Genomic DNA, 26,347 nt, shown 5'->3' with positions numbered 1-26,347 from the left:
AATATCTCTGGATGCAAACAGTGCTCTTACTACTGAAAATTTTGCAATGTCACTGTTCTTGCCTGTCTTTTCTGGGCGTTTGTGTTTCTGTTCTTTGGGATTCTCTGCTGTACAAGATCCTGTTCTGCCATAAAGGCTGGTCAGGGAATAGGTAGTAGCTGTAACGAAAGTGATCTAATGCCTCAAAGACAATGAAATTTCACAGTTGGTGCGTTCAGTCTTTCAATTTATTTTGTCTGCATTAGACTTTGAGGCAGGACACATTTCGTTTATTACCCATCCTTTTTCAAAAGGGCACCAAAAGGAAGAGCGTTCCTTATGTTTTTCACCCCTTTTTCCCATTTTAAGTGATGGGGCAACAAAAATTGTAGGATTTTTAGAGATGCTGGATCATTTCTTTGGAAAAATGATGTATTGGGATCGGGGGGGGACAGGGACGGGACACCAAAAAACCTACCACAAAGGCTTAAGGATATAATTGTTTCCTCCCAGTTAGTAACATGGGAAAGTTAGGCCACCTATTGATTATTTCAGATTTTCCTCATATACTGATTTCCTTATTAAATGGGGGGAAAAGATATTTTGTTCTTGGTGGCATGGCATCCTTAAACCTCTTTTGGGTTTGGATGTGGATATACTCTTTAATATCTCTACAATAAAGCAGTTTGAAGGTACGCAATACCACATTTGCTTTGCCTGCTAGCCTCTGTTCTTAAAAGATAATCACCTCTGAGGCTTCCAGTTTTTCATCAGTCTGCTTCAACCTGATCTTCAATCGTTAAAAGAAATAAAAAATCTGAAATGTGTAATCTGATCTTCCAATAAACATAGAATTTGCAAGATTCAACTGATGATTTTTAACTTAAAACAGTGTGGCTAATGTGCTTCGTTAAATTCGTGTTTTAAGTGATGCCTGTATATACAGTTGGCTAAGTTGATAGATGTCTTTTGTTTTAATACAGTTCTGAATTCACTTTCAGGCTCTTGATGGGAGAAAACTGGGAATGGTGTGTTGCTATATAAATAGCTTTATGTTACACTGGTTATTGGGGGTAGGGTGACTTCAGTTTGCAGAGGCTTTTTGTGTTCTCCTAATGCCCTTCATCAGGAATTAGTTATAAGCAGTTTTAGATAACTCATCTTCATGATCTCATCTCAAACCTATCTTGTCACATTCAGTGTAGGTCAATCCAAAGACTTGACCAATCACAATATATTCCAGCCAAAAATTAATCTCATTTTATTGCTTGGTCCAGTGTTTTCATTTTAAAGATATGTCTTTGTTTGTCCTTCAGTGCACAAAATCAATAGGCCAGGATTGCCAACACTCAAAATATTGCTACAGTCTCACCTACAAAGAAAGCTTTTGCTGGTGGTCTTGCTACAACCATGGTCCTGTTCTTAAAATGGAAGTTGAGATTGTTAGCTTTCAACTTCTTCCTCCTTTCAGTGGTGGGGATACGTTTTCATTTATATTATTTTTATAGTACATATTAAAATACATATATACACACATGCAAATTGTTGTCAAATGGCAGTGCCAGTACAGTCCAGGAGAGGGAGCTTGAGCCCACAAATAAGAAAGGTGAAGAAAATCTTTAATTTGTTCTCCACTTGGGTCTCCACTAAGATCTACTTCATGGGTGGTGTGCAGAGCAGTTGGTGTCCTCCCCTATCCTATGAAAAAAAAATTGGTATATTCTGCATATTCTAAAATCTGTAGAACTTTACCTTTATATTTTCTACTCATGGCAGGATGAGTGACATCAAACCAAATATCAGATAGCAAAGTAAGATTTTCATTGGCCTAATGCATATCACAAAAGTTATATCAATTAACCCAGTCTGTCATATGGTGTTTAGCATAATTGCGTGATTGACTTCCCAAAAACTGAAGCTGAAGAGCATCTGCTTTGTTTAGTGTGTGACTTAGAATAGACTCAATTTACACCAGAAATCTGTATCTCCTTGATGCCAAAATATTTACTTTGAGTACTTTATCACTAAGTACTGAGATGTCTTATATGCCTTGGTCTTTTTTTTTTTTTTTTTTTGCCCAGAATCTTGCTGCTGAAAAAACATATAATAACCTAGATATCACGGTGACGCAAGCCCTACAGCACCGTTCTCAGTATTTTGAAGGTGTTGTAAAGTGTAGTATGCTGGAAACACTGGAGACCATTGTGGATAGAATAGTGAAGGCTGAGGTGAGCTCACTTTCTGTTTTTCCCTTTACTATAAGTTAAAAGTTGTATCACCAAACTAATAAGTAGTGTAAATTTATCCTAAGTTATTTTGGTTACTTGGTGAAAGTATTTTTTCATAACTACATGTGTTTGGTATCGGTTTGCTTTATAGACTTACTATAGATGCTTATAGGGATGTGCAAAATATTGTACAGTACATCTGCAATAATACTTGGTTATTTGCATTTCTGTTTTATGACATTAATTGAATGGATTTCAAAGCTTCAAAAGAATCAAGTTTCTTCAAAGCCTGCCACAAGTTTTGCAGGCAAATAAGTATTTAAACTCCAGCTTATAGTTGGGTTGATTGGCATATTGGAAATTTAATGGGTACAATTAGTTAATGCATACAGGGTCCAGCACTGCTCTCATACAAATACTGTGAAACAGGGCCAGAAAATAAATTCCTGTAAAGAGGCCTTCACTAACTGCTCTTGGAAATTATATATCTGTGTGCCTTCCATTCTTTCAGTGCTGTGTATCTTGTTTGTTAGTGCTGGGAACTTTCTTGTACAGAGGGGTGAATAAGTATGTAGGTCTACCTCCCCTGTTATGCCTCTCTGCAGAAGAAAATCAGTATTACCAGTTTCAGTTGTCTCCGAGGTGACACCCAGCCCCATTTAGATGCTTTAAGTTCTTCAATTACAAGATCTCTTTTTTCCCCATTTCAGGGCTGTAACCATGCATATACTTGATATGAGTAAAATTTCCACTTTGTTAATAACCCTTAGAAGTGCCATTAGGCAATTTCTACATGTAACTTTCTGCATCCGCTTGATTTTCTTCCTGAAAGTGAATAATTTTAGCATTGCTGATATTTCAAATCTGGGTAATTTTATTACTATCTTAAGAAGCTTTAGACATTTGGGTTTTAAGAATAACTCCTACCCTTTGGTTCAGTCAAAACACAGTGAGACTATATGTAAAAATTAGTCAGTCAAAACTACAAGCTATTTTTAGCTGCCAGAGGAGTGCTTGATCGTACTGGAAATGAAACCATTACATTGTCCATTTTTCTTGAATTCATTACACTGAGAGAAGAATAAAGTTATTAAATATGTGCATATACAAGAACTAATAACCCCATCTAAAATATCACCAACATAGTTTCATCAAAAAGAAAATGCAACAATATTTTGTCTCCCTTCCCCCCTCCTTTCATCCCTGCGTCAGGTGGGTATGACTGTTCAAATAATGTAGAGCTCCTCTTTTTTTGTATCTGACTAGCAAAGTGGTTGACCTCAACCATAAATTAACATATCTATTAAATCAAGACTGCAGCTTTCTTGCTATCACGTCTGTGAGAAGATAAGAAAAATTCTTTTCACTTTCTTCACTATTGTATCTGATTACCTTAACTTAAAATAGTGAAGAGAGAGAATTCAATTAGATAAAAAGTAAACATGTAGTAGGCTCCCAACTTTTGACAACACCCTTTTTAGGAACACTTCCTTATGAGCTGGTTCAGCTGTCAGGTTTCGGTTATTCAACTCTGTGCCCACTTGCAGTGGACTCTGGTGCCAGGACTGACCTTAGGGCACTCTCGGGGCTCTGCGGTCGTCTTCTGCTGCTGCAGCCTGCCCTCAGGACGTAGGAGCATCCACCTACTTTCACCAGAGTTAGGACAAAAGTTTTGTAGTATAAAATGTTTCCTGGGATAGATTTGTAATTATAAAATCATTATTTAAAAATACAGTGTTACTGTTGATAAATCTTTCTTCCAAGTTCTGTCCTTGTGTGTGTTAACTCTACAGTGAGTTTGCACAGGTAAGTTGAATCTTTTTTCTGTCTCTGTGCAAAATGAGCGTTTTAAAACCAACCTGGCACTCAGTTTCAGTTGTGTAGCCCTACAAGAAAAATTAGGTTAAAACCAACTTGGGCGTGTGAAGATAGAGCAAGTTTTCATGCTGTGCCTTTCTCTGAGACAGTATTTTTCAGAGGAAGGCTCACTTTATTACTGTATCTTATTTTTTGAGATCGGAGGCTGAGTTGGGCAGAGCCTGTAAGTTGGGGGGAAAAGTGTTTGATGTGAGTGTCACTTTTTGAGAGCAGAAGTATTTTACAGACCTAGATCTTGGCTTAGCTGTCACTTCAAATCTGATTTTGTTGCCATGTCAGAGAGCTGTGTGCTTTTTAAACATTCGGTAGTTTTCATTTATGTAGGGTAAGCATGTTTGTACTGCTGTGTGAGACTGGTATCCCTAACATTTTGAACCATTCTTTTTTTTTTCTACTTATCTTCATACTGCATTACTTTAAGATTCTTTGTTTTTTCTTTGCTTTAGCTATTATTTTAAATCAGGCAAATATCTCAAACTATTTTCCCTGCTCGCAGGTTCATCGTTTGGTGGTAGTGAATGAAGCAGATAGCATTGTGGGTATCATCTCCCTTTCTGACATTCTACAAGCTTTGGTACTCACACCAGCAGGTATGGATGTTGCCTTCTGAGCTTTGCCATACATTGTTTGGTAGTGGGTATGCCCTGCTGGTTTTAATTTATTTGACCATGGCAAACTTCTGATTTTCAGCCTTTGTAGCTGTTCGATCATAGTTGTTAACACTTTTCATTTCTCTTCAGGAAAAAGATGACAAAATATTAACTGTCGGTCTTTTGTTCACCAAGGAATGCATGCAGAAGCTTCACGAACATCACTGCTGTCTCTAAATCTTTTTAGAAAAAAGGTCTTGATTAATGTTTTAACAGAAAAAACAGAATGAAGTTGAATGTTGCCTGTATAGGCAACATATACAGCAGGGAGCTTTCCCTACCTTCCTGAATTTCTGTACTCTGGCCAGTGCTCCTACTGTGGGTGCAGCTGTGCTCTCCACTAGCTCTGCAGAACCACCTCCTCGGAGCCCTGCAGTTGTCCAGCTGTGCTGTGGGCTTTGGTTGGCACAACAATGTCAGATGTCACCCCAGGCCACCAGAATTATTCCAGTAGAAGTCTCTAGCGTTTAATAAACATGATTGGGTTCCTTTTAACAATAGTATCCAACAATAGTTCGGCTACTTTTATGTTGGTTGGTTGCAGGGGGAGGGGGTGGTTTGGTTTTATGGGAGGCTTTTGTTCGTCTGTTGGGTTTTTTTGTGGTTCTCTTTTTTTTAAGTTTTGCCCAAGTTACTAACCTGCTTTATGTTCTGAATTGTAACTTCACTTTGACCACATAAATTACTTCAGTATCACAACAACCGAAGCAAAGCCCTCTTTTGGCTTTGTGAGGAAGACAAACGATGTCTTCAGGATTACAATTTTGCCTCAAAAAACATCAGACTAAGCAAACAGAGCTGGATATGTCCTTCAGAAAAGAAAGTCTAAATGTGAGCTTAACTGGGATCTCTTACTTGCACTGACAGATAGCGTGATGACGTGAAAGTCTTTCTCTTAAGTTAATGTAGCTTTTTAAAATAGCAAGATTTCTTCTCTGAAAAGAAGTAATCAGTGATGCTGCTGGAGGTATTATGCCAGTGTATCTGGTTCCTTTTAATGACCTGGAAGAGCAAGTAACCCAGCTGAAAGGTGTGGATGGGTATGAGAAATCAGCCCAAAGGCCTGGATCAAATGGGCTTGTGGCCTAGAAAGAGAACGAAGGGATATGTGTCCCTTCTAAGGGGGAGGCGTAATGACAGGCAGGCGGTGCCCCTCCAGGCAGAGGAGGTGGTTTCCCCCATGACTGGAGGGTGGAAGGATTCAAGAAGGGTAGATCTGACTTGTTAATGGAGCAAAGTTTAGGCAGAAAAGATTAATCTGGGTACTGACAAACCAAGAGCTTTGTTATACTTGAATTACATGGACACTTAAGTTGCAACTCTGTGAGCTGATATAATGGTGCTCTGTAATTAAAAAGGGCAGCTCCTGCTCCCGTACTCTGGGCCATATGCTTCTGGCATTTAGCGTGTGGCAGCACTCACGCTCATGAGATCCCTCTGAGCTGCTGAAACTCATTGATCTAATATAACAGAAAACTGAGCCACAGAAAAGCTGCAGAGTTTTTTCAGTTTGGCACACCAAACCGGCTCACAGAAGAGTCTAGTACTGAGTACAGGGGTTAGAGCAACAGAGTGGGCAGGATTATGCCACTGGAAGGGATGAGGTGAGGGAAGCAATATTTTTTTAGGAGCAGTTGGGTGTTAGATTGCAGTTCCACAAGCAGCTGCCCAATTTTAGACTCATGAAGTGAGGATGGCTACAGTGTTGATCTAGTTTGTAGAGTCTGGACTGTGATTTACCACTTAAAAGTGGGTGCGTAAGAATGACCGGATACATCACGCCCTAAAAGTGTCCATTTCTCTTCACAGACTGGAATGGAAAATTTATTGACTAGCAGGAATTAAGACCAGTCTATGTTAGGGGGGAAAAATTATCAGTTGTGATGGCAAAACCAGATGTGTGTTAATGAATTTTTCAGTATTTGGTTATACATTGCAAGCAGTAACTCCAGGTTGCTGGCAAGAGATGCTTGCTCTCTAGGGTTGGATGCTGAAGCCAAACTCACCATAGGGTTCAGTCGTTGCCCAGCGTGTGGCTAGTTTGAGTACTTGGAGAAGAGGCAAGATGCTATATGGTCCTGCTGAACAGGTCTCTCGGATCCCTTCCTGTAAGCAGAATCTGCCTCTGAGCCAGGAAAAATGGGTCCTTCAGCACAGTGTAGTTAAACTGAGTCCTTACATCGTTATTCTCAAGCAGGACTTCATTTTTGGGGGCTGTTATGATTAAGCTTGGCTTCTAAGCTGATGGACAGGTTTGGGGTGCAGCTTTTTGTTTGTTTGGGGTTTTGGGTGTTTTTTGTTTTGTTTTAATTTTTGTGCTGGGGAGGATATTCAAAGCCGCTTTTAGGAACTTCCCAGAAGAGTTACTTAAGACCACTGTGCCAATGAAGTTAGACGCAATAATGGTCTAAGGCCTTCCTCGCCCTGTTCACGCTAGCGTTTAGCAGTCCCACAGCGTATTCTGTACAAATGGTTCCAGCACTAAGCTTCCAATGACGTGGTCGGACAAAGTTGCAGCGTTCGGAATGAGCCGTGCTTTTCCCGCAGCCCAGCGCTACGTGCGTAAGGAAATCACGCGTGCCTTCCTCTTCTGTTAACAGGTGCCAAACAAAAGGAGAATGAAAGCGAATGACTGCTGTGAATGTACACGCCTTTGTAGGAGAACTTGAACAAAGTTTCTGGGTCAAGTTTGTCTCAAGAACAGTGACTGCAATAGAACAGAGCAGGATGGTTGAGAATGTGTGTTGGGACTTAGTGATGGATGATGAGTCTATTCCCCCCAGTGATGTCGCAAAAAAAAAAAAGCAGCATGACAAAAGCTTATGTTAAAATGTAGGCTTGTATTTCAAAATGTCTTCAAAACATTTGCTGGAAGACTTCACATGATGTCCTTCATTAAAATGCACTGTATTCTGAAACCTTTTCATTTTGTATTTGACAGAAGTCACTGGTCAGCAATGGATATATGTGACATAAGGCAAGTGTATGGCATATTCATATCATAGTGCCTTATGTCAAAATACAGCAATATGTCATCACTGTTGCCCATCACTGTCAAAGGAAGTATTGTGCTAAACGAGACACTGTATTTGAATGTGAAAGTCTTTAAACCTAAAACCAAATCAGTTTCAGTTCTCATTAGATTTGTCATAAAAGCTGTAATTTGAATATCGGTAGACTTCTTTAAAACTTCAATGACAGTTTTGTGTTCAATGTTGCATTCTGAACCGAGATGTAAAACAAGACTGATTTTAAAAACAGCTTTATTTATTTTTACTTTCATGACAATTTTTTACACATCTTTGGTGGATAGCTAAAATTTCACCATATCCATTAATAAACTGTTGATTGTTATACAAACGAGTGGTAGATTTTCTCATTATTTAAAACTCTTGGAGTTGCTGAAGCTGTTGAACAGTCCACATTGCTTGAGCTGAAGATGTCAGAAGCATGGATGGAGAGCACTCGGTACTGTAACACACAGGCGCCACGGAGGGAATGAGGTGCCGGAGAACATCTTCGTCTGTATTAAAGTGTAAAACGCTGTTTGTACAACAAGCCCAAAACTTTTTATTGTATATGGTTTGTACAGAAGTGGAGGAGTGAGGAAGGCTGCGGGGCGTTTGCTGATGTAAATGTACTGTAAAGTTTGAAGATGAGACTTTTATAATTGTAGAATCTTGTAGATGGAAGAAATTAAACCCTACAACATCAGTTTGGTTTTAGCAGTTCTTGCCGAGTTGTTCTGCATGTAGAGATGTACGGGCATTTTTGTTAGTGTAAACGAGGTATAGAACCATTCTTGTTCTCCTTCGATTTTAAAGGTGGCTCATGCCAATGGAATAATGCTGGCAGTACTTCATACCGGGTTTCCAGCCTGAATACTGTACTGGAATAATGGCAATAAATTGATCTGTTATTTTTCCATTTATAAACATTGAGGTAAAAAGTTAAGTTTTCAGTTTGCTTATAAAATGTGAGGTTTGAAGAATAATGAAAAACCCTTCAGAACTTTTCTGCTTTCTAGAAGTATTGAAATTTTGAACTAAATGTGTGAAAAATTTCTTCTTACTGGCATCTTTCAGGTATAAAAATATTCCTGCAGTACATCATGGGAACTGTTCTTTTAGACTTTACCTTGCTTCTTACTCTGTTAAAAACTTTGTCTTTTCCACCACCTTTTCTGACTGGGTAAATACTGACTCTGTTCCCCGTAATTCTGGAGGGTGTTGAGTTGAAGTAGCTGTTTTGGCCTAACAGCCACGACCTCGGGGTCTGGTGGTGATTGCTGCCATCAGAGATTACATCAGCACTGCTCTGATTATCACTCCCATCTCCCCAGCAATGACAGAAACTAAAAATAGTGGCTCTCATTCTTTGTGGGGTCTGTGGAGGGGATAATGTGTGGTAGATGAGGATAAGTGGTCAGCAGTACTACCTGCAAATGCCACCCCATGATGAAGAGTTGAGCCAAAGATACTTTTTGTGTGTGTGTGTGTGTGTGTGTGTGTGTGTGTGTGTATACCCACTTTATTTGTTAGCATGAAGTCTCTTGGCCCTGTTCCATGCAGACAGCTTTGGGCCTGTCTGCATAAATTAGTATGCAGAAAGCCAGAATGAATTTGCAGTTTTCTGTACAGGGTCATTTGACTTTCTGTTTTAATAATATTACCAGTGCTGTTCACGTGTGGTGGACACAGGACTGGCAAAATTACAGAAAGCAGCTGTCTCGGTGATACAAAACTGTACTTGGAGAATTTCCACCTTTCCTTTCTGGACCTGAGTTCCAAATTCTGAATGTGCAAGAAGCAGAATTGCAGCATAACTCCACAAGCCTGAAAAAGCAGCTGTGCTATCAAAAAGGTGCTCTGCTTGTACTGGCACAAGCACCAGTGCTGATGCAATAAACAAAACTAAAAAAGTCATGTCATTTTTAATAAAGATCAGTTTACTACAGAGCTAGAAAAAAAATGCTTGTTTCAGCATAAGGGAGGGACGGGAATAAGTAAATGAGGGTGGAGAAAGGAGGGGTGACGCAGCAGCAGTGCTGTGTGTGCCCAATTAAAATGACGGTGTAACTACAGCCTTGATCTAGGGCTCGTCACATGGCCCCTGAGGGGCCTCAGCCATGGAAAAGTGTGAAAAAGATGTCATTAAAATCAAGTTCTTGCACATTTATGAGTCTATGATTTTTTTTCCCCCTCTGGACGGGCAGCAAGCAGCACCTATAGATGGGAGACCACAGCAGCGGCTGCAGGTGCTCCTGTGCTGCCCGCAGGCGGGGCTGTGCTGCAGCTGGGCCGTGGCAGCAGGCTTCCCCCCGGGGCTCTGCTCAAAGCCTGCTCAGTAGCGCAGATATCTTCCCTCCTGAGGATGTGGGACGCTGTAGAAACAGTTTCTATTTTAACCAGCAGGACTGTAAAACGTGTGATTGGTTTCTGTGCTTCCCTGTACATCTCCATGCCCAGCAAGAGATGTCTGGGAAAGATAATTATTCTAAAGTGCTTCTTGGTTGTGTAAGGAAGCAGAATAAGTTTGGGTTTTACCTACTCTGTATGTCTTTAGCTGTTGAGGTGTAAGAAAATGTTTCTTAGTAGACTTCAGCCCTCAATATTTTTCAGCATCTGGAGATGATGTGAACTAACTTCGAGAAATTGTCCTTTGCTGACATTGATCGCTTGACTGATGAAAACACTTTCCTGTTTTAGTTCTGGAATCCTTTCAGTTTAAAGGTCCAAGATCTTTAAGCTCTCACAGGCCGTATTTGCTGTTTACTAGGAACTGAACTGCGAATGTTGCACATCCGAGGCCTATCATCTTCTCTTACTAAGAAATGTTATTCTGCTGAGAAAGTTTGGGTAACCCAGAAAGAACCAGCCTTGCTCGCCGAGGCCTGAGCTCTTGTTCTCACAGCAGACAAGAGGGTTGTGACCGAGGCGGTTCCAAGCCTCCGTGTTGCTTTGGGAACACTCCTTGCCATCTTCCAAGAGAGCTTAGAGTAAGCTGGAGTCTCTTCAGCTTTGGTCCAACTGGAAGTGAAGCCAGGCGTGGTTAATCCTCTCACAGAGCAGGCTGTGGAACCATTCGCACTGAGCTCTCCAGTCAGTTTTAGAAGCCAGCTTACTTCCAAAGTTTCTATGACCCTTCACCCCTTACACTCCCATACTGAACACTTATTAGGAGGAAAACATTCTGAATAATTTAATACTACCCTTTTATCCTCATAATGCATATTATGCAAGAAGAATGTTCTGCAGACGCTGCTCTTTACTCTTAACTTCACATCTTGATTCAAATGCAATTTGGAACGTCACTTTCCGAGTCCCTGTTTGTTTTATGAAGAGGCAGGGCTGCTCCCACTGAAGCGAAGGAGAACAGGAGGTGACCTGTACTCGTACATCACACTCATTCCTTCAGGAAAAAAGCATCAGCAGAGCTCGTCCCTGCCTGCTGTGTACCAGGACCTGCGCGGCAGTAGCCCGTGATGTCAGTAGCCCCTGCGACTGGAGTTGCAGGTACCGTCTAACACCAAATTAGTTCCTTAATTTTTTCCTACTGATACTTCCACCAGTGTTTCTAACTGAATATTGGGAAATACGATGGTTGTGAAAATGCAGGAGAGAGTAGGAATGAGCATGAGATTGAACTGAATGTACTTTGTAACCTCCGTGGGCGGCAGCGTCTGTGCTGCACGCGTGGAAGCGTGCCCAGTGCAGGCGCTGGGCGCGCTGCAAAAAACTCCCCGGAAGGGTCCTGATTTGCCGAAGGACAGAGCAGGTCGTTACACCGGTAACTGCCATTATGGAAATTGAACGTACAAGTCAGAGCTGTTCTGCATTTGGATTATCAAATCCAAATATCTGTATTATCATAAAAGTACTTGACTCTCAAGTTATGTTTACTACATTAAATTCATCACTGCTTTTCCTCCACCACAGCAAAGCAGATACAGGCAACAAAAATCAGACACATCCCCTCTTCTCAGCCCCCCTCGACGGCTGTTCCCAATCTCGCTGCATACGCGCACTCAACTGGTGCTTGCCCCCCTCTATTTTGGTACTTTCTCTTTTCCAGAACCTGGGCCCTACCTGATGTGTGGCATTCATTGACCATGTCTGTTTTGAACTCACTCACAATAAAATTAATGTAATTTATCATCTGAACTGATGCGAAGGCTACAGTTGATTTGAAGGTGTATCTGGCAAAGCAAGGTATAAAGCAGGCCTGGAATACAGGTGGTGCGGAGGAGTGGCGTGTAGGTCACTTGTCCCAATGTTCTCCGAACTCCTTTGTAGTTCGCAGCACAACCTGCAACCACTGTAAAAATGCAGAAGCTGGAGCAGGACCAGGGATCTGCACAGGGGCAAAGCCCCAATCCCTCCCGCTACCGCTGCTGCGGAACACTGCGCTGGGAAATCACAACCTGAACATCACACTTATAGTGTCGGAGGGGGAGAGAATTTCAGCGAAGGGCCACTTGGTGAGGGTGTGAAGCTCTTCAGCCCTAAACATATAAACGGTAAGAGTTCGAATAAAGCGCAGTGCCCTGATTAGATATATACGACAGACTTCACCGCCAAAGGCGCGCTCTCCCTCTGCACCACAGCACTCCAGCAAGCGTTTAAGATTAACCTGGGCAGGAGAAATGCAATGACAGCCTTATCACCATCCAGATCCTCTCACTGCTGCTACCGCTTGAGCAGCGGTATCCCAGAGTGCTCCCAGAGGCCGCTCAGCCCTATCGCCACGTCCTAGAACGTGGAGAAATGACAAAGTTCACTGAAAGACGTGTTTTCCTGTATTTTGAGCATCCCAGTCAAGATAGCATGAAACACTTGCGTGATCCTGAGGGAATATGGATTATTAGCCAATTCTTTCCGAAGAACCAGTGGAAGAAAAGAAAGTCATAGTTTCTTCTGCAAGTTTAAAACACACCCATGCCCAGGGAGGGTGAGTTCTGTGTTCCTGCTGCAACACAGGCTGAGGAAGCACGGAGGGTATCCCAAGGTGGGACAACTCTTGCCGTTAGAGGCAGTAAATGAAGCAGCTGAAGGGGGGAGCAGAAACCCTGCAGTAGTGAGCTCCTAAACGAGTCGGGAGCAAACAAGTGCAAATTAACGGAAACAAGATGAATAAATAGACAAGGGTGCAAAAGGTGTGTGGGATAAGAAAGAGTAAGGGAAAAGACCTGATCAAGAAAAGTGGGGTGTCAGGGAGGGAGCAAAACCACAAGCTCTAAAAAAATACTGGTGCTTACCACTCCCCGCTCTGAGCTTGGGGAAAGATCTGAGCGTATTTTCAGACAATGTAGCTTAGGTTTTAGGAGAGTGCACAGCGCCTAAATAAAACACGCCAAGACCTGAAAGGATATGGAAGTTGAAAGCGTAAATACCACAAACTTCACCTATGTTACCAAAGCCATTTATGCCATTGGAAGGTAACTCTCCTCTCAGTTTTTTCAGTCGCCTAGCTCAGCAAATAGCCCAAATTTTGGACCACGCCATGGTTCCAGAGGGTGAGTGTGCAAAGATGACAGCACAGCTGCAGAGCTACACTCAAGGGATGGTCCTGCAGGATGATGGCTACTGCAATCCTCATGTCTTTTGAACACCAGACTTAGGTCTTTTACAACACACAAGGCAAAAAGGCATGCAGTTGTCTGCATCGGGCAGGGCTGTCCCTCCACACCTCACAGAGAGCTGTGAACAAGACCGCTCTGGTAACCAAGGCAGGATTTCTAAATGCTACTCATTTCTCAGCCCCACCAAATCCATCTATGTGGTAGGATTACACCAATCACTGCAGTGTGGTACTCTAGAGCTGAAGTGAAGTGGGAATCTGTACTGTAGGGAGCGGAAAACACTCCCTAGGTGAACTCTCCACTGGGCAAAAAAAGCTGGCTGGATGGCTGAGTCCAGAGAGTTGTGAACGGGGCTAAATCCAGTCGGCGGCCGGTCACGAGTGGGCTTCCCCAGGGCTGTTTTGTGGCCAGTCGTGTTTAATATCTTTATCAATGATCTGGATGAGGGGATCAAGTGCACCCCCAGTAAGTTCACAAAAGACACCAAGTCAGGCGGGAGTGTTGATTTGCTCGAGGGCAGGAAGGCTCTGCAGAGGGACCTGGACAGGCTGGATTGATGGGCTGAGGCCAGTTGTATGAGGTTTAACAAGGCCAAGTTCTGGGTCCTGCGCTTGGGTCACAACACCACCATGCAACGCTACAGGCCTGGGGCGGAGGGGCTGGAAAGCACCTGGCAGAGAAGGCCCTGGGGGTGCTGGCTGACAGCCGGCTGGGCATGAGCCAGCAGTGCCCAGGTGCCCAAGGAGGCCACCAGCCCCCGGGCTTGTGTCAGCAATAGTGTGGCCAGCAGGAGCAGGGCAGGGATGGGGCCCCTGTGCTTGGCACTGGGGAGGCCACACCTCGAATGCTGGGCTCAGGTTTGGGCCCCTCGGGACAAGAATAACATGGAGGCTCTGGAGCGTGTCCAGACAAGGGCAATGAAGCTGGGGAAGTGTCTGGAGAGCAGGTCTTGAGAGGAGCAGCTGAGGGAGCTGGGGGTGTTTAGTCTGGAGGAGGCTGAGGAGAGACCTTATTGCTCTTTGCAGCTACCTGAAAGGAGGTTGTAGCAAGGTAGGTACTGGTCTCTTCTCTCAAGTTACTAGCGATAGAACGAGAGGAAACAGCCTCAAGCTTCATCAGGGGAGGTTTAGATTGGATATTAGGAAAAATTTCTTCACTGAAAGAGTGGTCAGGCATTGGCACAGGCTGCCCAGAGAGGTGGTGGTGTCACCATCCCGGGGGTGTTAAAAAAAAACACACGTAGACGTGGCACCTCAGGATATGGTTTAGCAGACATGGTGGTGTTGGGTTGATGGTTGACTTGGTGGTCCTAGAGGTCTTTTGCAAACCTTAATGATTCCGTGATTCTATGAAGAGAGGCTGGACATGGAGAAAGAGCATGCAGAATGACATCCACTGCAGCCATCACTGACGAAGTACATAACCCCCTCCCCATTTTCTCACAAAATAACTATCTTTTCATCACATACCTATTCACTAAAGGCCGTCATACCTGCTGTTTCACAGTTACCAGCACTTAGCCCTCAAGATCCTCTCATCCAGAAGATGAAGCGTGCAATTAGACTATGCCAAACACCACAGATACTTCCTTAAAGCTTGTCTGCTTCTTCCAAAGCAACTTGCTTTGGTGTATAAACAGCCTTGTTTTGCTTTAGTTCCCTGCCCTCTTACCAGGTTAGATGAATACTAGTACGTGGGAATGAACAGTTGAGATCAGGAAGAAGAAAACCCCATCTCCCTTAACATCATCAAGCTATTAGGTTGGTTTAGTTGTATCATCAGTTGTACCTTAGCATAATTGGATGCTAGATAGAGGGGTGTACGCCCAAAAAAGACAAGATGCACATAAAAAACCTGATTTTTACTGCTAAATAGTGTTCATTTTTCAATAAAACGTGGAACGGGTAAATACTACCAAAAACTTTGGCAAGGTAAGTAGCGGTAAGTGTGGAAAAAGGCAAGTTTCCTGTTTCTCATGCTTTTCTCCCTTAAACTCTACATCCATTAAGTGCTGAAGTCACCACCAGCACCTGTAGAACTCACTTTTTTCGAAGTCTAAAACTCACCACCGCAGAGACCCCACAGGTAACGCTTTATTTCCACCCCTCACCCTCCCTTTACGTGCGCATTTGGCGGCGCTCCACAGGCTTTCGGACCCGACGTTTTCCCGGAACAACCCCATTTATCTGCCCGCACAGGGAACGCTCTGAAGAGACACTGACACGGTGTTTAAATAAAACGCCGCAGCCCGGCGGGCTGACCCTTTCCAGGGGTCTGAGCCGGTGGGTCTGCGGGCGGCGCGGGCGCCTAACGGGGCCCTCCTCACAAGGAAGCGGTTCCGAAGCATGGGGGGCCGCGCAGCCGCCTGCCCGGAAGGGAGCCCCGGGGGCCGGGCGACGGAACCCCCTCTGCCGGCCCTCAGGAGCCCGGCGGCCGTTGGACCGCGGGAAGCACCAACCGCCCCAACGCGCAGGCGTAACCCGCATGGCCCCGCCCCTTTCTTTGAACGCCTCCCGGCCAATCACCGCCCGGCGCTGCCGCGGCGCCGCCCAATCGGCGGGCGGGAGGGGTAAGGCATGACGCAGCGAGTTTTTCCCCTGGCGGTGGTTGACGCCGGCTGCCGGCGGCGGTGAGGTCGCCGCTCCGGCCTGTGACGCTGTGACGCACAGGTACGTGAGGGGCTGGCGAGCCCGCCGGTCACGTGGGGCGGGCGCCGCCGCTGCTGCCGCCAGGCGCCGCGGGTCCCGTGCGGTCGGCCCGCCGCTCCGCCGCCCCTCCCCGCTCCCCCCGCCTCCCCCCGCCGCATGTCGCTGGCGGCGCGCCCCGCTCCCCGTCACCCGCCCGCCGCCACCCGCCGCCGCCGCCTCCTCCGCCGCTGCCGCCCTTGATGTGGTTCGGGGCCGGGCGGGGAGAAGATGCCGCCGTCCAAGTCCCGCAAGATCGCGATCCTGGGCTACCGGAGCGTGGGTGAGCGCGGGGTGCCGCCGTGAGGGGGGGTTGGGGGGGGGGGCAGTGGTGGGCCGTTGGGGCGGGGGTGCGGCGCTTTCCCCCCCCACCCCCACCCCCACCCCCGGCGCGGGCGGGTCGTCACGGGCTCGGCAGCGCCCCCCCGCCCGCGGGGCGGCCCGGCCCGGCCCCCGCCGCATCGCCCTCCCCCGCGGCAGCAGGTGCAGCGGCGGCGGCGGGGAGGGAGGGCCGCCCCGCTTCCCGCCGCCGGGAGCGCGCAGACGCGGCGGGAGGGAGGGCGGCCGGGCGGGCCCCGCCATGGCGGCGCCGCAGAGCGCTGCGGGCCCGGGGCTGCGGGGCCGCTGGGCCCCTCGGAGGAAGTTTCACACACGCATCATCCTCGCCGCGCTCCCGGCCGCTGCAAAACCGGGGTGAGAGGCGGCTCCTGCCCCGCCAAGGGCTGTCGGTGTGCAACTGGCGGCGCGTCCCGGGGTGCCCCCCCCCACCCAGACACCGGCTGTTGCCGCCCCCGGGGCCGGGGGTCGTGACAGCCCTTGGGGCCGCGAAGGGATGCGGTGCCGACCGGGAGCGCCCCAGTCCTGCCAGCTCAGGGAAGCTGTGATCTGCCACCCTCCAAACGCGCCCCTGCATCGGCTTTACAGCCCAATTTTGCAGTATGGAGAGGAAACCAGGTTGATCTGTTCCCATTTCTGGCCTTTTTTTCCCCTCTCCATAGAGATAGTTCGTATCTGCATCAGCAACGTAGCGAAGCCGACATCGTGCCAGTTGCTCTCGTTAAGGCCGTGGGGCTGTATTGGGGCCGCGTTGCTCTTGCACGGTGCTACTGGTACAACGCAGCGTGGACTCCCGAACCCACGGGGAGGAACTTCCTGGAAGCGTCCAGCCCAAGCCTAGAGTAGCTGACAGGGTTTTTGTTCTGTAACTGCCCACACCTGTAATCCTTTCTCCTCCTACGTTCACCATCTTTGATGGAAAACAGTTTTAGATGTTTCAGTGTTTGGGCTTTTCAAGCGGAGGGGAATAAGCCATAGTACAGCTATGCTAGTCGATCAAACTTAAAAGCGTAGATCAATGTTGATGATAGTCTGTGGTTGGGCAAAAAAGGTGATGCTACAGAGAGATAACGTGCTTCTGTAAAACAGGTTTTTACATTTAAGTAGTGGCTAAATCGGTAATCTCTCTGTTACGCACTCAGCAGAAAGAACCCTTAAAAAAAAAGCTGTTTTAAAGATCAAGAAAAAGGCTAAATAAGCAGAGCTGTTTCTTAGGTTTTGTATGTAAATGCAACCTGACTTTGAGACAGGATGGTGTAAAAAGGATGGTGAATTTGTCTAGTCCTTAAAAGGAGCAGTGAGTAGTAGATTGATCAGTTTGCATAGTATATTTGACACCACTTGTTGGGGCCCCTTTCGTTGCCTGTCTTGTGTGTTATGTTTTCTTTTTGTCTTTGAGTACTGGTGAAAACAAGCGATGGGCAATGTAAGTGGGAAGGAGGAATGCTTGAAATTCTGTCCTTTAGAAGCCTGTGATGGGGACTGGGTGCTGTGTTGAGCTTTGGTCTTTCGTCTGTTGACAATGACAAGCAGCAGTCAAAAAATCGGATGATAGAAGGGTATATACTCAGTTGAGGAAAACCAGAAGAAACAGTATAGTATTGTTACTTGGGCAGTGATGTTTTAAGCAGTAGCACTTGTATGGAAAGGGTGGACAAAAAGTTACCCGAGGTCTATTAAGACCTACTATTGACCTTCTTCCGCTAAAGTTTTCTGAGACTAGTGCGGTATTAGGCTCAATAGGACAAGATCAGTTTTATGAGGAGGGCTAGAAGTTGTATGAACATACAGTTAAGAGGGAAAAAGTTCTGGTTTACTGTCACTTTCCTTTCATTGTCCTTGGCAATTCTGTGTTACCTCTTAGGTAAAAGTATTGCGCATTAAAACTGCAAAGTTACTCTTCTTAAATATGGGAGCGTTAACTATCTAGGCAAATACTTACGTAAAAGTCCAAGCAGTAGAAACAGGTCATTGGGGTCCTACTTCCTTCTTGTAAAGAGGTTAGACAAACAAGAAAGTTAAACTGTGAGATTTAAGTTGGGTCCTCAACTTATCGTAGTATGCCTCCTAAAGTCTAGCAGGATAGCGACTTAGTTTGGCTTCAGAGAAGCTTTTGAGCAAGTCTTGCTTTGTGTTATGTTGCAAGAATATTACTTGAATCCTCAGTAGTGAAGGACTTAATCTCTTACGAGGACAAGCTTTTGGGTGGTAGAAAATTAAGAGCATTTCATCTGGGGGAAATGCAACATTGAATAGAGCTAATATTGGTTAAGGTGGGGAATAATTCCAAAATTGGAAGGACTGTAAGGAAATGTTTTCTAAATTCCCTTTTATAACTGGGGTGCTACATTGCTTTGCCATTTACGTTAATCTTGACCCTGGAATGAGGGAGGTTAACTCTGGCAAGTTGTAAAATGTTTACAGTCTTATAGGTTAGCATAAATGCTTCGGTGACCTGCTCTGTGAAGTTGTGTCCTCTCCCTGTGCTCTGTATGGTGTTTGAGATGGAGCTAATCAGAAAATGGTGACCTTTTTTCCCTGTGTCTCTTTCAGTTACATGTTGAAATAACCAGGTTTTGATGACATGTTTCGAGCAGTGAGCTGTTCCCTGTAGCTGATGATTCAACAATTTTGCAGATCTTTTGGGTTATGAGTGTGTATAGTAATGGGCAGGCATGTCCTCCATGGGGATTTGTGAAATGGAGTGTGAATCTTGTACTGGCTTCATGCTAAAAGCCCTTGGTTCGTTTACTTACATTAAATTTTACTCTTATTCCAGTGCTGTTGTCAGATAGACTAGAGGTTGGCAGTGGTATTCTGATATAATAGTTCTCAGAATAGAAAATTCAGGAGTCTGCTTGTTTGAATACACTCCCTCTATCTTTCAACACCACCCTTTCATATGTGAAACTAGTATTCTTTGCTGACAGGAGCGATCACAGTGGAAGCCTCATGAATTCCCAGGCAGACCTACTTTCTGAGATGCAGACACAGTATTTGCCAGGAACTTCGGGACTTGTTTTTTGGAGAGGAAGGCCAATTAAGTGTAGATATGGCATACAGGTTGGGGCATGATGCTAGGCAAAATCGCACAAGAATGTCTCCTTTGGGTTTTGCTCAGGCCCAAATTGGTCTAAGAAAGTTAAATTCCATTATGTAAGTGTGCTTGTCTCGGTGAGATTCTGGGTAGAAGTCATATGGATTTCCTCCCCAAATCTGCTACTTTCATGATGGGAGGAACTTTACTTTGCTTACTGGTGTTTCATAAGTGACCAGAGTGGACCAGCTACTTGAGATTTGATTCTAGAAAAATGTCTTGTGCATGAAGCGTAAGATTTTAAAATGTTACTGCCTCAAAAAAAGAATCTTCATACTTGTATTTTGGTCATAATTTAATATATCCCAAATACAACTGGAAGTAATGGATTTGCATGGAAATATATCAGGCAAGACTAAGATTTTCTAAATATCTTTGGAGTAACAGCGACTCTAAAAAGCAGCATATGGCTGTCCAAAATGCGTTGTGCTCAGTTTGGTTATTTTTTGTTTATGAAAGAAATATGTAAATTCAGAAGACCACAAATGCCTGTGTGAAAGAAGAGCTTCCTTAGATCATCTTGTAAAACAGCTCATTACTGGAATTCTCTATATTATATTGAACTGATGGATTTAAGATAAGGAGGGAGGTGTTTGCTCTTTAGATCAGCTGCTTCAGTCATAGGTTGCTATCTCAGCCTGATTTGTATTTGTGCCGCTGGTATTACAGACATACTTGCAGAAACTGGATTTCTGTTTCTGAATTTTACACATGTGGACTGGTGATCTGAAAATGCTCTCCTGGTCAGTTTATAGTTCTGAGGGGGAAACCCAGTTAGGTTAGTGGTGACTTACCTGTTTTCTTCCGCAGCTAAATAAATCAACTTTTGTGTGTAGGTGGAGGGCAGTCCCTACTGCAGGCAGAACTAGTCATGGTCTGTGATTGCGGCATGCAGGTAGCAAAAAAACCTATGGTGGAACAGAATTATCTGCCAAGGTTAGATTTATATGGGAAGGCTTCCAGGTGGCTGTATTAAGCTAAAAAAATGTTTCTCCCCTTGTCTGAAAGCAAGGAAGGCAGAAAAAGGAGAGCCTTTTTGTATATATATGTGTGTAAATAATAAGAATAATTGTTAGGACAAAATGTAGTTACTGGTTTTGGAAACGTGAGTTATATGAATGTTAGGAGGCTGGTATTGTAAAATGGAGCTGAGGCTTTGCTTTTCGCTTCTGAAAGATGGCATCTGTTTGCACAGTAGTATAGCCCCCAGAGAAGGTATCCCTTTGATATTGGACAGAGGGAAGTGGTAATTTTAGCAGGCAATAAATTGCCCGTGTAAATGTCAAGAAAGAAGGAACAGAGAAGTTACTGCTGTCATGTGCTGTAATTTGGTTTACAGAATTGGTTGCGTCCACAACATTGGAAATCCTGTGATGTAACAGGAAAACTGAGCAGTTCAGGATCCAGCTGATACCTAAGGTTAAAATTTTGCTGAGTCCCTCCTAAGTGCCAAGATTATTTTCCTAGCGCTTCCCCTTTTAGGACTGCATTCATTCTGCCAGGGTGCAGCAATGCTGCTAAAAGGAAAGGTTGCAGCTACCAGGGGACTGAAATGCGGCTGGAAATGCCAGCTTTAATTGCATTTCGGTGTGAGCGACTGCGCTGTTCCAACAGTGAAAGTTGCTACAGCACATTTGATAGCAGTAGCTGGAAGCACTAGAGGCAGCATGTTCAGCTGTAATATCAAGCCACGGTAGGGTTATTTGAGGACACTGTTTCAGGATTAACTCTTAAATTGCCTACTCTGATCTCTCTTAATGGCAACACTTGCAGGTTTTGCTTGTATATTTGAGTGTTTTGGTATTTGATTACTCAACTTAGAGTTAACGTCGACGGGAGAAACCAAATGAAACGTAGATCCTGTAATTTATAAGCTATATAAAGTTGAAGCTCTTCATTTAGATATATTACACTGCCTTAAGTGTAGGTTCTGGGTAAACTAACCACCTCTGCGGTACGCACTGCTGTGGAAACTTAGCATAACCACGCGTTTGGGATTACAAGAGCAGGCTAAAACGTGGTGAGCTACCAATTATGATTAACTTCCTGTAGCTCTCCTGAAGGTGACATTCAAGGGCGTATTGTAAAAACTGCTCGACTTAATTGTGTATTCAGTCCAAAAATCGAAACAGCTTCTCTGTGGGATGTTCATAATGCACTCAAGCTCTGTGAATCCTGCATGAGTCAAAATTGCTTGGTGTCAACCCAAATTATCTTAAATCGGAAGCTGGAGACATGAAGCACAGTATGTAAAACACGAAGCTGCCCTTGTCAGTCATGTATCTGTCTCCTTAAGGACTTGAGAGGCTTCCTTTTGTTTTCCAAGGCGTATATTTGAAGTGAACGGCGAATTTGTTGTGAATTTGATACTGTGAGAAATTGAAATGTGCTTCCTGAGTTTGGGGGGTGGTTGTTGCTTAAAATTTCTCTCTTCCAACCCTGGTCAGGATATTTGCTTTCCTGTACAGTTTTGCACACTGATGGAAGCTATCCTGCGAATGAGGGTATGTGGGATGGGGAAAAAAGGGAATAATGTGGGGAAAATCCACATTATACGTTGTCTAGGAGACCTCGTGAACTTGGGCCATTAAAGATTGTTTTTTGTTTTATCGAGAATTAGGAAATACAGTGGAATTGTCGTTCTGCGGAAAAGATGCTTGTACTGAATTTGTATCATGGAGGTAAACTGAGGCAGTTCTTTAACAGGGTGCTGAAGCAGGCTTTCAGGTGCAGTTTTTCTCAAATGCCTCTGCCACTTTTCTGATTGCCATGTAATGAAGGCAGATGCAAATGAACCATGTTGGGTGGGGCTTCCCTTGGCACAAATGGAGCTAATCCTGGGCTGTGGCTGGAAGTTGCACCTTCCTGCCCCAACCCGGGCGCTGGCACTGGCGTGCTCAGAGAATTTATGTCTTTCAAAAGTAAAGCAACCAGAAGGAAAAGTTTTCATATCGTTCAGCTGGTCGGCCCTGCAAGTAAGACCCTGACAGAGGGAACAGGGTCAGGAGCGTGAGCTATTTGGGGGAGGGTGGAGTAGGCTCTTTGTGGCTGCGTAGACTTTACTTCAGCAGACCTGTTATGAAACCACATCTGTAAGTATTTTTACTCTGCCTCTCCAGATCAGCATGAATACTTTTTTGTAAACTTTCAACAGCGGGCCTTTTGAATCAGAGTAGTTCTCTTGATGGAAGAAGATAAGCCTTGTTAAGGTGGTGAACTGTGTGTTAGGGAACTATGAAGAAATCAAGTTTTTCAAGATTCTTGGTTAACCTTTGTAGTCAGTTCATGCAGAATTGAGGAAAAATAAGATATTTGACCTGGGGTAAGTCTAAACCTTGTTCTGAAGCCCTCAGATTCAGGTGATGCTTCAAGTGATATCTGCTGGAATTTTCTGGAAGCTCTTGGTAGTAAAGATGCTGCAGTGGAGCAAAGCCAAAAGTCCAGACTACAGTGTGCAAGGCGTTCAGAATCCCTAATTGCGTCCCTATTTTGAAAACCAGTGGAAACAAATCTGAAGGCTCTGTTGCCTTTCAGAGTCATCTTTAGTGTTTGCTAAGATATACTACAAAATATACATTGTTAGCAAATACTGGTTGATTCCTTCCTTAGTTTCAAGTATTTAGTGACACTATTGCAGCATAGAAATGATTCACAACTCCTTAATCTGTTTAGATGCACTGGTTCTTCCTCAGTTTATCATATGCACTTTGATCACTGTACGTGCAAATTTTAAGTATAGTTGTATGAAGGTTATGGGATGAGGCAATGGTGAAAAAGGTAGTTCCTGAAGCGCATATTTTGGATTATCAAGCATGATGTGCTAATCAAGATGAAGACTGGACAAGCTGTCGTGGTTTAGCCCCAGTCAGCAACCAAGCCCCACGCAGCCGCTCGCTTACTCCCCCCTGGTGGGACGGGGGAGAGAATTGGAAGAGTAAAAGTGAGGTAACTCATGGTTTGAGATAAAGACAGTTTAATAGGTAAAGCAAAACAAGGAATTCGTTCACTACTTCCCATTGGCAGGCAAGTGTTCAGCCGTCTCCAGGAAAGCAGGGCTCCATCATGCGTAATGGTTACTTGGGAAGACAAACACCATCACTCCCAATGTCCCCCCTTCGTTCTTCCCCAGCTTTATACACTGAGCATGACGTCATATGGTATGGAATATCCCATTGGTCAGTTTGGATCAGCTGTCCGGGCTGTGCCCCCTCCCAGCTTCTTGTGCACCCGGCAGAGCATGGGGAGCTGAAAAAGTCCTTGACCAGTGTAACTGCTACTTAGCAACAACTAAAACATCTCCATGTTATCACCACTGTTTCCAGCAAACCTCCAAAACATAGCCCCATACTAGCTACTATGAAGAAATTTAACTCTATCCCAGCTGAAACCAGGATACAAGCAAAGAATAGCTTGTGAACCTTGGGGGCTCCTGCCAAAGGGAAGAAGACTGCTTGCAATTTCTTATGGGACTTCTTGAGTGAATTAGAGAATTTGACTTGAATGTGAGAAGGAAATCTATAGTAGTTTCACTCGGATGAAATCCATAAGAGTTAGTCGATAATGGCCAAAGATTAATCTTTTGAGGCATAAGACTAAATGAATGGTTTCACAGAATCCCAGGTTGGAAGGGACCTCAGGGATCATCTAGTCCAACCTTTCTAGGAAGAGCGCAGTCTAAATAAGATAGCCCAGCACCCTGTCCAGACGACTCTTGAAGGTGTCCAACGTGGCCGAGTCAACCCCTTCCCTGGGGAGATTATTCCAATGGGTGACTGTCCTCACTGTGAAAAATTTCCCTCTCATGTCCAATCGGAATCTCCCCAAGAGCAACTTGTGTCCATTCCCCCTTGCCCTCTCCATGGGACTCCGTGTAAAAAGGGAGTCTCCATCTTCTTTGTAGCTTCGCCTTAAGTACTGGTACATGGTGATGAGATCCCCTCTGAGCCTCCTTTTCTCAAGGCTGAACAAACCCAGCTCTCCCAGCCTATCCTCATATGGCAGCTTCCCAGTCCTTTGATCATCTTGGTGGCCCTTCTCTGGACCCCTTCCAGCCTGCCCACATCCTTTTGGTAGAGCGGTTTCTGAAGGTCTTTTAGGGAATGAAAGACCCTAATGTGTGACACTTGGAGACTTGTTCAGAAAAGTTGCAGTGCTTCTGTATTAGAGATATGGACTCAAAAAAATTCCCTCTTAGATTATGGTTTAAACAGTGAAGTTTCCTTTCAGCTCTCTTATTTTTTAATATAACACTGAAGTCTTTAAGAATGAGGACTTAATACTTCTGGAGTGGTTATCGATGTTTTTAGGTGTTTTGGATTACAGCAACCAATACAGCATGCATGACAAATCTTAGCTAGTTATTTGTATTCTGTGGAGTACTGAGTTAAATGAATTTTCATTTGGAAAAAGAGGGAATACATAAGTGGTCTTCAGTGTGTGGGTGTGAGCATGTGCAAGCGTAATATGAAATTATATGAAAGTGTCTCTTGACAACATTGTCTCCTGAGTTAGTGGGATACATCTGTCTAGCTTCAACAGCTTGTCAGATTGTATTGCCAAAACTTCATTCAATATGTATGACCTCCTTGAAAGGTACTCTTGCTGTATGCAAAAAAGCTGGGATGCATAATATGTAGGAAGACTCCATTAAATCTGTCCTACAAACTGTCAAAACTGTCAAGCCCTTGACGTTAATCCAGTAAAGTGCATTTTGCTTTAAGGCTGGGTCCTCCATTAATAACAATTTTTTGGTGTTCTAAAATCTGTTTCAGAATTACCATTTTGAGTCAGAACTGGAAGTTTCTGCTTTGAAACGTGTATCAACAAGCACCATGTTTTAGTTTGCTGCAGTACCTTATTCTGCCTTGCTTTCTTGGACGTGTCTGTTTCTGATAGAAGCTCTATTTCACCCGTATGGTTTCACACTGGTGAATAAATCCTGAAGAAAAGTAGTAATTGTGCTATTTTAACTTTTTTCATGTTTGGGGAGAAAGGTTGTCAAAATTCTTGATAAACCTTTTGTGGTTGCTAAACCTGAGTCTAAAAATGGTTGAAACGTAAGGTAATTAAGTTCTTCTGAGCAGTAAAGCTCGGAACAATGAGAAGTTGTCTGAACGTTTCAAAATCATGTTCTTCATACAGAGTGTATCAAGGAGTCTTATGACACCTAAACCATTTTTCTGCTCCTCCTTCCTCAACTGCAAAATATCTTCTATTCCTAAGTGTGGTGGTAGGACAGAGGTAGAGTTAAAGTGAAGCTGCCAGAACAGTTTCAATGACTAGCTTGTTGAAATTTCTGCTAGATGAGTGTCTTGGATGGTGTTCCCAAGCCTGAGGTTGCGTTGTGCATTCATCTTAACCAACCACTATGAACAAGTGTAAGTTATTGGTAGAATAGAAGAATAAGATGACCCCTTCTCTCTTTGCATTTCCAGGCAAAAGATCATGATCTTAAAAAAAAACATTATCTGATATACAATTTATCGCTAATGATGAAACTGTAGGATGTAAGTCTCTTTTTTCTGAAGGTCATATAAACATCCCGTCATTTTGTCATCCGGCTGCTTATGTGGGCATGGGCTGTACATCCCTAAGGTTGAAAGGGTTTAAAGGTGAAGTTTGGCAAGGAGGGAAAGGGACATTATGAGAAGGGGTGTGTGGACCCAAGTTTTAAGGGCAGCTTATTGTGGGGAAAGTTGGGCTATGCCTCTCCAGTTTTTACAGAATGGAAGTGTGGAAACCAAAAATGAAGATACGGCTTATCCCACAAATAGCCAGGCTAAGGAGGTAAGCAACTTCTGAAAGGCTTTGCTGTACCTGTGGTAAATCTTGGCCCTTGACCTATTTGCCTGTCATAGCTCACATTTTATTCATTCCTGCCAAGCAGATGTGACGTACTTAATTTCTTATACACT

General features: G+C 44.3%; 2 protein-coding genes across 7 annotated transcripts in view; both read left to right on the top strand.

Moving 5' to 3' along the window:
* PRKAG2 (protein kinase AMP-activated non-catalytic subunit gamma 2) overlaps positions 1-8,449 on the top strand; it is a 231,560-nt gene extending 223,111 nt beyond the window's left edge. For all 5 annotated transcript variants that reach the window (XM_075082282.1, XM_075082286.1, XM_075082283.1 and 2 more), the window contains 3 exons: positions 2,061-2,207; positions 4,582-4,675; positions 7,336-8,449. In XM_075082282.1, the coding sequence (XP_074938383.1) occupies positions 2,061-2,207; positions 4,582-4,675; positions 7,336-7,367 (273 nt within the window). In that variant the 3' untranslated portion in view covers positions 7,368-8,449. The remainder of the gene's footprint in view (positions 1-2,060; positions 2,208-4,581; positions 4,676-7,335) is intronic.
* A 7,457-nt stretch (positions 8,450-15,906) lies between these two features.
* RHEB (Ras homolog, mTORC1 binding) overlaps positions 15,907-26,347 on the top strand; it is a 42,952-nt gene continuing 32,511 nt past the window's right edge. Inside the window, exon 1 of one of the 2 annotated variants that reach the window (XM_075082279.1) lies at positions 15,907-16,283. In XM_075082279.1, coding sequence (XP_074938380.1) covers positions 16,232-16,283 — 52 coding nt within the window. In that variant the 5' untranslated portion in view covers positions 15,907-16,231. The remainder of the gene's footprint in view (positions 16,284-26,347) is intronic. The other variant, XM_075082280.1, reaches the window with a different exon arrangement.

Source organism: Phalacrocorax aristotelis, chromosome 2 (assembly GCF_949628215.1).
Source record: "Phalacrocorax aristotelis chromosome 2, bGulAri2.1, whole genome shotgun sequence".
NCBI classification, from domain to species: Eukaryota; Metazoa; Chordata; class Aves; order Suliformes; family Phalacrocoracidae; genus Phalacrocorax; species Phalacrocorax aristotelis.
Note: the sequence above shows the minus strand (reverse complement) of the source record. Positions and strands in the feature narration are given on the sequence as shown.